The 10,222-nt window shown below is 48.0% G+C and overlaps 1 protein-coding gene across 1 annotated transcript; it reads right to left on the bottom strand.

The window, feature by feature from the left end:
• Positions 1–4,640: 4,640 nt before the first annotated feature.
• Positions 4,641–8,637, bottom strand: HINFP (histone H4 transcription factor; the record flags this gene model as incomplete). Its single annotated transcript, XM_084249845.1, has 9 exons — positions 4,641–5,064; positions 5,557–5,681; positions 5,769–5,907; positions 6,003–6,123; positions 6,204–6,281; positions 6,818–6,970; positions 7,149–7,260; positions 7,492–7,721; positions 8,439–8,637. The coding sequence occupies 9 exons, from the start codon at positions 8,635–8,637 to the stop codon at positions 4,641–4,643; spliced, it is 1,581 nt and encodes a 526-aa protein (XP_084105971.1).
• Between the last annotated feature and the right edge of the window lie 1,585 nt (positions 8,638–10,222).

Genomic DNA, 10,222 nt, shown 5'->3' with positions numbered 1-10,222 from the left:
TGTTTCTCAAACATTAGCACACATCAGAATTATCTGCAGGGTTTGTTAAAACACAAATTGCTGCGCTCTTCTAGAATTTCTAATTCAGTGTCTGGGGGGGGGCCAGAGGCTTTGCATCTCTAATAAGTCTCCAGTAATGCTGATCCTGTTAATCTGGATCACTATGATCATACATTTTGGACCATGTTGAGAACCATTGCTCAAGAGAACCTTCATTTCTCTGCCTAGACCTCATTATCTCCAAATCACCCCCCTGTTTTCTACCATGGACTTTCTTCCCAGAGGAACCCTATTCCCTTTACCAAAGTAAACCTGCTCCATTCCCTGAGATTGATCCTCTCTTCTCTAAGAACCTTCTTAATCCATGCCCCAGATCTCACCACTATCACCACCACAGCAGAGCCTCCATCTGGGGCAGGTTCCCCAACCCAGACAGGTAAGGTTGATGATAATTGGCCTAAGAGGAGCAAGGCAGAAGCATTAGATTCCCATCTCAGCCTAGTGCCAAGAACTAATCTAAGACATCTGTTGCTCTAAGCAGGGATTTGTAGAAGCAGTTGGTAAGGAGCTTTAGGGACCTACAGGTTAAGAAGGGTAGCAGTGGGCCTCCCTGGTGGCACAGGGGGTTAAGACACAACCTATGAAGCTATCAGCAGGGAGCTACCCACATGGCGCAGCAGACATCTCCTGGCTTGCCGTCTGCTCCCCTCAGCAATGTATTTCGGTCTTCTGCCTGTTCTGCTCCCTGCTGTCTCTAGTGAATCCTCTTACCCTCCTGCGCCTCTGCCTGTACCCCAGCTCTTGTATAAAAATAAATTAAAAAAAAAAAAATAGGATTTTAGTGTTGTCAATAAAAGGACCCTCTGCTGGCCACTTGGGGGAATGCAACCTAGATCTGGGATGGAAGGGTGAACAAAGGAGGCTTGACTCAATAGCAAATAAATATTCCAATTAAAAAATGGGCAGAGGGCCTCCCTGGTGGCGCAAGGGGCTAAGCACCACACTACGAAGCAATCTGCAGCCTCTGCAGCACGAATTCGATCGCGAATTCAATCCCCAGCCAGCCAGGGAGCAACCCACATGGCGAGGCAGACCTCTCCTGTCTCATTCCGCTGCTCCCCTTGGCAGTGTATTTCAGTCAGTCTGCCTGTTCTGTTCCCTACTCTGTCTCTGGTGATCCCCCACATCTCTGGCCTGTACCCCAGCTTTTGCATGCATAAGTAAATAAATCTTTAAAAAAAAATGGGCAGAGCACAATGGACTATGGTGGAATATGAATGCTTTGGTGGTAGGTGTGCTATGGTGACTATACCAAAAGGTGAAGAACCTGTACTTCCAAAACACTAATAAAGATGTAAACCAATGGTGCTTCGAAAAATAAAATTTTAAATGGGAAAAGGAACTGAACAATTATTTTTCCAAAGGGGGGGGGGAGTTGTTTAAAAAAAATTACTTTGGGCCTCCCTGGTGGCCTAGGGTTAAGTCTCAGTGCTATCACTGCTATGGCCTGAGTTTCATCTCCCCGGCCAAGGAGTTAACCCACATATGGCACAGCAGACCTCTCCTGTCTCACTTGCTGCTCCCCTCAACAGTGTATTTCAGTAGATCTGCCTGTTCTGCTCCTCACTCTGTCTCCAGTGAATCCTTTCACTCCCCGCATCTCTGGTATATGTCCCAGTTCTTTTATGCAAAAAAAAAAAAAAAAAAAATTCACACTCTCCCCCTACCTTTCCTCTCAGTTTCAACTCCCTCTGCTATTGTTCATGAATTGGGTGTGCTTTTTCCAAAATTCACCATGAGATTCCTAATTTTGAGCAAAATCCACCCATCTAGGGCCTCCCTGGTGGTGCAAAGGGTTAAGGCACAGCACTATGACGCTAATCGCAGCCACTGCAGCATGAATTCAATCACCGGCCAGGGAGGTGATCCACATGGAGAAGTAGACCTCTCCTGACTTGCCCATTGCTCCCCTCAGCAGTATATTTCAGTGGATCCACCTGTTCTGTTCCCCACTCTGGTGAATCCTCTCACCCCCCCGCACCTCTGGCCTATACCCCAGCTCTTGTATGCATAAATAAATCTTAAAAAAAAAATCCATCCATCCATTTAACAGTCACTGAGCACCTAATTCACAAGTTTGTAATCTTACAGAAAGGATTTTATGCCCCATGACCATTCCTCCCTCTTTCATCTTTAGAGAATCATTTCTTTTATTCCCACTCAGCTCTTCTCTATGGGCTGGGCCTCAGTAAGAAAAAAGAAACATCAGTTTCCACACTCCTGGTGTGTCCCTTTAATCTTCAGACACCATGAAGACCAACTCCCAGGCTGACTCTAGATGAAGCAATCAAATTAGTATTGCTACCTTCCTGCCTCCAGGAATCTGCTCTTACCCACCCTCCAGGCTTAAATATCGTTCCACAGACCGCTGGTTACTTGGAGTCAGTAATTCCTCACTCCCAGTCCAGAGTTATCTAATCCACACTGCTGAGCCCCGGATCCTTTCCTGTTGGAGAACTGGAATCGGGGGAAGCAGGCAAGAACCTTTTCTGCTGTTCCCATGATTCAGAGTGATGGGACTTGGTATAGGCATAAGACTGGTAGGGAAGGCCCTTTTCATAGGGCCCATCAAGGAATAATGGTTTACTATAATGCCGGATTACTCAAGGGGCAGCCCAAGTGAAAGCTAAAAAAGCAGCAAAACAAGAGTACCAAAAGACAAAAACATTAAGACCAGAATGTAACAGCTTATGTATATTTGAAAGTATAATCATACTAGACTACCTTATAAATACTTCATAGTTCAGTAATTTCATTTTGCATTATATATGGAGAATGGGTACCACAGTCTCTCCAGAATTTATTATCTTTAAAGTCTTTATCTAGTCTTGTGCCCCCTGGTGGCAGAGGGGTTAAGTCTCAGCACTATCACGCTATCACACAGTCACCACTGTGGCCTGAGTTTGATCCCCAGCCAGGGAGCTAACTCACATATAGCGCAGCAGACCACTCCCATCTCTCATGCTGCTCCCCTCAGCAGTGTATTTCAGTTGATCCACCTGTTCTGCTCCCCACTCTTGTCTCTGGTGAATCCTCTCATCCCCCACACCTCTGGCCCACACCCCAGTTCTTGTATGCATAAATAAAATCTTTTTAAAAAAGTCTTTATCTGGTCTTGACTAGGAGGAAAGTCTCTAGTGACTTGTCATCGGGGTCTGTCTTTGGCCCTGTTCTACTCATTTTTTTAAACTAACCACTTGAAGACAACTGTGAACCAAATCTAAAAAAAACAAAATTGAACAGGGACAAACGTGGGGACCTGATGTTAGGTCCAAGATGGCAACTGCATACATCCAGAACAAAGAAGCATGGCTTGGGCAAAATCTTTTTTCAAAAATGTAAAAAGACTTAGAGATTCTAGAAGGTAGTAGCTTCACAATAAAGAACAGCATAGAGTAACCACCAAAGACATAGATCCAGACGACATAGGGGCAGGAAAGAGACCCAAAATTAAGTGACATGAGGCACAGATAAAATTGAGGGTACTATACAGGTCTAGAGAAACATTTCTTATTTGGGGAGGCTTCAATGTCTTTGAGAGTCTAATGAAAACCAGACACCTCCCCCTAGAAAATGCACAACCAGACATGCAATTTTCCAGCTTAGTTCCTGGAGCCCAAGTACCTGCCTTCCCTAGGCTTCCAAATCTGCCCTCCACCCCCATCTTCCCTTCCAGTCCCACAGCCCCACAGGCAAAGAACTCCCACCCAAGAGGCACCAAGTTGCAATCAGAACTCAGAGGGTGTGGCCATGGTCAGGTACGACCTTCTGGGTGATCCCCACTCCTGTCCACTCTACAGTGCTGCTACTGTTCATTCACAGCCTACACCTGGGACCTACATGGAGGTGGCAGATGTTCTGATAAAGAAAGAAGTTTCACCAAAGGAGGATGAGACGAGGAACTAGAGAACAGTTAAAAACAAAAGCAAACTCCAGTCACTAAAAAGGGAATAAGCTTAATTCTAACGAGCCTCTTCTGGGCGGCTATATCTCCTCATTATACCTAGTTAACAGTCTTCAAACATAAGTGAGAAGAAAGAAATAGTCCAAGCATTTCTTTTATTACCAAAAATCATTGTTATATACACACTCAATCCCGTCCCTGAGGATAACCATGACAGTCCTTGGGATTGTAGGAGGAACCCTTTGGAAGCAAATGGCTGCCTAGTTCCTGATGCCTGGGCTGGCTGTGACGAAGGGCCCTTCTAAGGACCAGTGACATGTCCTCCCTGGGCCTAAGGTCCCCTAAAGATAGGAATGGATGTGAGTGAACTTAGCATTTTTATCAGTTTCAAGATGTCTAAGGGGTCAAGGCTAAGTCTGGTACTTGTGCCCTCCACAAAAACACTCACAAGTCACCCTCAAAGAATCCAAAAGCCTCACGATTCCTACATTGTCGGACAAGAAAGAGAAGTCCCTAGAGTCTGCCAAATGATATAAGCTGGGTCCAGAGTAGACCACAAGGCTCTAGGCACCACTTCTAAAGGCATCCATTGGCAAGGGTTGCCCACTAGGGGCACTGCCACCAGCCGAGCTCAAACACCCAGGTCTGGGGTGGGAATGGTCAGATTCTGCAACTCTCAGGCCATCTGGACTTCTGGCTCCTCAGGTATTCCCTGAAGCTTTTCCATGATGCCCCCTGAGGGGCACTCAGGGACTGGTGGGGGCTCTCCCGGAGTTTCGGATAGCACATAGTAGATAATCTCTCTCTCTCCTTGGGCATTGGTCTGATTCACCACGTGGATCACAGGGCTGGGGGTGTCCTGAGAGGCTGAGAGGGCTGTCCCCTCACTACCCCCGCCCTCTTCTTCCTCTTCAGCCTCTTCCTGGGGTCCTGGTTCCCCTGGAACTGTTTCTAGAATGATGCCCTGCAGGCTGCTCTCATTCAGGGAAGCTCCCAGGCCCGACTCCCCCTGTGGTTGCCGCAGCAGCTGCTGTGTCAGCTCTACACTCTCATAGCGAACCAGCTGTAGCCGCATGTAGCCATCTTCATGCTCCTTGTACCTGGTGAATGAGCACAAAGGGCAGCATACATGGGCAGGGAGATGTAGAAGTGGCCTGGAGACTTGCAAGGTAAGGGACAAATTATGAGAAAGCCCTAGTATCCTAAAGGATGGGAGTTTCAAACAAAAAGGTTTCTAATGGAATGTGTAGAAGAAAAGACAAGAACAGGATCATTACTAAAAATGGAAAATTGTGTGTAGAAACCCAAGCCAGAGAGACAGACAGACAACTGCACTGGAGAGGGTAGGAGTCAAAGGTTATGAGAAGGCCATGGAGCTGCAGTTCTAGTTCTGGCATTTATTGAGTGTATCACCCAGCTCTGGATTCAAACACCAGAAAAATCACCTCTGCCCCACCATTATTCTCAGGGTTCTTTGAGCCTAAAGGGAAATGGTGGACATCAAAGTGTCATCAAATTCAGGGTTTCTAACTTGCTGAACAGGTAATGGGACAATAGTGTGTGTGAATCTAGCAGGGAGAAAAGAGACATACCGAAAGCGGGGGTGCCCCGAGGGCCACTTGAACTGGTGTTTCTTGCGAAGATGGACAGTGAGGTTGTTGCCCCTTGTGAAGCATTTGTCACACACATGACATTTGTACCTTGGCTCTGAGTCTCCCTAATGGGGAGGGGAAGCAGAGTGAGCTCGTCACCCTGGGCTCCCCCACACTTCAGTGAGCCCTGTCCCACGACCTGCTCCACTTACTTCATGCACTTTTCGGTAGTGGGACTTGATAGAGGAGAGGGATCGGGCACTGAAGTCACAGTTCTCAAAATCACACCTGTAGGCTGGCTCTTTGCTATGTGTATCCAGGTGCTTGCGGAGGTCAATCAGATTCTTGCAGCTGCAGGAGAAGTCAGGAGGGTACGGAGGGCATGGGGGGGGGGGGGGGACCCTGGATTATGAGTTCTCTGATTTCAGGCCCTGGCTTACCCTTACCTGTAGTCACAATAGTCACATTTAAAGGGCCGGTCCTCGCTGTGGCGAAAGCGCATGTGGTTGCGGAGGGAGGATGGCAGTGGACAGGTCATGTCACACAGAGGGCACTTATAGTGATTCACTAAGAGGAGCAGAGAGGAGCCTGTGATCTGAGTATCAGGGAACCGTGGAGGGCGGGGGGGGGGGCAGTCGGCTACTCACCATGGTTACGCATATGGTCCCGCAACAGCCGCTCCGTAGCAAACCTCTTGGAACAGTGAGAGCACTGGAAGCGTTGCTCTGGAGCAGGCCAGGCAGAAGAAAAAGATGGGCTGTGGGAGATGGCAGAGAGGCAGAGAAAAGAGCAAGCCCAGGAGAGGAGGACCATCCCAGGCAGAAGGGAACCACCCAATGAGAAAAGGGGAGCTTAGGGAGCTATGGGTGAACAAAGTTTTGTGGAAAGAGCATGGGACTTGGAGTCAAGAACCTGAGTTAGAATCCCAGTTTCACCACTTACTAGCTGTGTGATCTCAGGTAAGTGATTTAACCTCTCTGAGCCTCAGATTCCTCATCTGCAAAAAGGGGGATAAGATGCCTACCTCATGGGGCTGCTGTGAGGAATCACTGAGATAACTGATGGGGTACACAGTAAGCACTGAATAATAATGCCTAATGAATCTAAATCAGCAGAGACTGTAGCAGATGACTGAGTCAAAAAGTAGACATAGCCAAGGTATGGATACCTCAGTGGCCCAATCCCCTGGAAAAATGCCCCCAACCCTTCCTGCCCCCACCAAGGTCAATCTGCACCCATGCGCCCTTCTTCAATTGCTTACGATCCAATGAGGTCTGGCGACGGATATGATCAAAGAACTTGGTGTTGTTGGCAAACATGCCCCCACAGGTGGGGCAGGCCACCACCTTCTCTTGGGTGTGGCTGCGGAGGTGCTCTCGAAGCTTACAGCGGTCCTTAAAAGTGCAGGTACAGCCTGCGATGGAAGGCTAGGTCAGGCTCCAGCTGCCAATCCCCAGATAGGCACAGTACCCCCACATCTCTCCAGCCAGCAGCCAACCTTACCCTGCAGGACTGGTTCCATCCCTAGCTGCACTGGCCCCTCATCAACCCGAGGGGTTCTTTACAGACCAGAAATTAAGGAAGGGTCCTACCTTTCCAGCCACACAGCACCACATGGTTGTCCTTGCCAACTGCTTGGTATTCACAGCACAGGCTGTGTGCTTCCACGTGCCGGTAGAACCACTCAGGATTGTCGAAGGAACTCTGTGCCAGGAGCAACTTGGGGTAAGGGCTGAGGGTGATGAGGGACTTTTACCCTTATGTGTCCCAAAGGGGCTTTTTGGCTCTCTCAAATTTACTTGGCGGGGAAGGGAAATTTTTAGACAGATTCCAGCAGGAACCTCAGGAATGTAAGACATCCCTGAAAGGGTCAAGGCACCTGTAGTTAAAATTCCCAACTTGCTTCAAGCCCTACTACCAGCACTGCCTGCTGACCTCGCAATGTTCCCACAGACATAGGAAGTGGTCGGGGATGTCAGGGATGATGTTACGGCTCTGGAGGTCCAAGATGCAGGGGCTGAGGTCTGCCTGGCTCTGCAGGGCCTGCTGCCCCCATTGCTTCAGCTTTGTGTGGTAGCAGTGGAAGTAGACATGGCGGACGAGGTCAGCAGAACTGTCCAGAGAACAAAAGCCACACTCTTGCCACAAGCAGGAGAATTCTTCCTCTGTAGAAAGGGGTTTAGAAGAAAGAATCTGATACTTTCCAAGCTTAGTTCACCTTCTACCTGTGGTACTTTTAAGCAATGAGGAGGCTGGGCTCACACCAAATTATCAGAAGTTCATTAAGCAAATACCAGGATTTAGTGACCACCCATAGTGTACCAGTCATGGGGACAGGACAAGTAAAAAGAGTCCCAGTCTATGTCCCTGAAACAACTTTCAATCAGGAAGAAAAAATGATTAATCAAGTAATCTCATGTATAAATATAAAACTGCAACCAATCATAAGTACCACAGTTGGAGAGCTAGTAATATAAAAGAATTAACAGAGTAATTAACACAGCAGGGACATATTGGATGTGTCCTTGCTTTGAGATGTGCAGTGTATTTGTGAACTACATGGAGGACAAGCATGGTTCAGGCAGAGGGAATGGTGTGCGGATTCCAGTGCCAGAAACAGAGAGGGCAGGCCTGGCTGGGACACGCTACTCTGGCTCCGAGTTTCTGTGAAGTAGACGCTGCCTCCCTCTTTCTCCTCCTAGGAAACCACAGGTCCTCCTTTCCCTCCTTGTTGAATGTGTTTTCCACAATGGGTTTAAAAACCAAACAAACATAATTAGGAAAATAAATCACCATTCTCCTAAACTGCCTTCTCCCTCCGGGGAAAGGGAAGTCACATTTTCTGCCTCCCCTTGAGCTCTGCTTCCCACCCTACCCCTTACCTAGAGGGTCATCCTCCTCATCCTCCTCCCCGGAGGAGCTGTGCAGGTGCTGCTGCAGGTGCTGAGTGACGTGCTCGCAGAACTCCTCCATGGCCCAGCACACATAGGAGCAGGACCCCCACTCACACTGGAGCTCCAGGTCCTCCTTTCGGGGAACTTTCCCATCCTCCTTTCGGGGAACTTTCCCTGGAGGCGGCATAGCCTTCACCTTAGAAGAGGAAGAAATCAACAGCTGCAAAGACTCCCCCAAGTACAGCCAGTCAGGTATTGGCGGGGAGGGGAATACTGGGCAGGCAGCCTGCCTAAAACCAGCAGGCATTTTTCCAGTGACCTGGGAGGAAGTCTGTGCTTTTTCTTTTCTTTTTTTAAAGATTTATTTATTTGGGTCTCCCCTGGTGGCGCAGTGGTTGAGCGCTAGGCTGCGAGGCTGCCCGCAGCCTCTGCAGCGCCGGTTCGTTCCCCGGCCACCGGCGAGGGTCCCACAAAAAAAAAAAAAAAAAAAAAGATTTATTTATTTATGCACACAAGAACTGGGGTACAGGCCAGAGGTGTGGGGGGGTGAGAAGATTCACCAGAGACAGAGTGGGGAATAGAATAGGCAGATTGACTGAAATACACTGCTGAGGGGAGCAGAAGGAGAGTCAGGAGAGGTCTACTGTGCCATGGTGGGTAGCTTCCTGGCGGGGGATCGAACTCGTGCTGCAGTGGCTGTGGATAGCATCATAGGTTGCGTCTTAACCCCTTGCACCACCAAGGAGGCCCGTCTGCGCTTTTTCAATAAGGATGAAAGTTGTCTGGTGTTCTCAAGAGGGAGAACAAAAGCTATCATTATTGAACATGTACCTGGCATTGAACTAAGAACTTTAACAGACATTTTCACATAAAGCTCCAGAGTCCCACCCCAAGAAGCAATGACACCCAAGGGAGGCAGAGCAATGCTCAGAGTCAAAGGACCAGAGCTCTAATCCAGGCTCCTCTGTCCACCATTTATTGGCTATATGATCTTGGCCAAGTAACTTAACCCTTCTTCTCCTGAACATCCTCATCTTCAGATTGGGGGCAACACAAACTTTTGATTTTAACTTCATACTCACTATAGGTCAAGCACCACAGTAAGCACTTTGTTTACACTGTCATTTAATTACCGATACCACCCTCTGAGGTAAGCACTATCTGTAACCTCATTTATAGATAAGGACTTGAGGTTTGGAAAGGTGAACTGGATTGCCCAAGGCCACACAACAGTGGTGGGGGTCAGGTCAGGCTAACTCCAAAGTCCATATTCTTTAGTATTTTTTTCTTTTTTTAGACTAAAATTGACCTTAATAAATGATTCATGAAACAGCCAACATCGCATCTAGAAAGGCACTGCCCAAAGTCTGTATACTCTCTAAACCACCTGCAGATGAGCCAAGAAGCTCCTTGCTTCTTATTACATCATGTTATTAACCCTCCCACTTGACTTTCAAAGTGCCATATAATCTGCCTTTGCCTAACCTACTCCACCACTCCCTTAACATCCTCTGAACTAAAATTTGAACATGAGGCCCAATCTGTCCACGAACATTGCACCCCGCGTGTACATAGCCCTAGGCATGCTTAGGCAAGCAATAAATACTTGCTACAGAAAGCTGAATAAAACTGAAGATTTTCTATCTTTAATATGGATGCAAATGCTGAGTTCTCCAGCCCCTTCCCTCCAGGATTAGATTTGGGAAGACTGGGGTTAAGCTTAAAAATCTGTCTTTTACCCTAGCCCCCCAGTGTGAGCAGGTCCAGGAGTG

The sequence above is a fragment of the Talpa europaea genome (assembly GCF_964194135.1).
Source record: "Talpa europaea genome assembly, chromosome: 12".
NCBI lineage: Eukaryota > Metazoa > Chordata > Mammalia > Eulipotyphla > Talpidae > Talpa > Talpa europaea.
The sequence above is the reverse complement of the archived record's forward strand: the minus strand, read 5'-3'. Positions and strand labels throughout refer to the sequence as shown.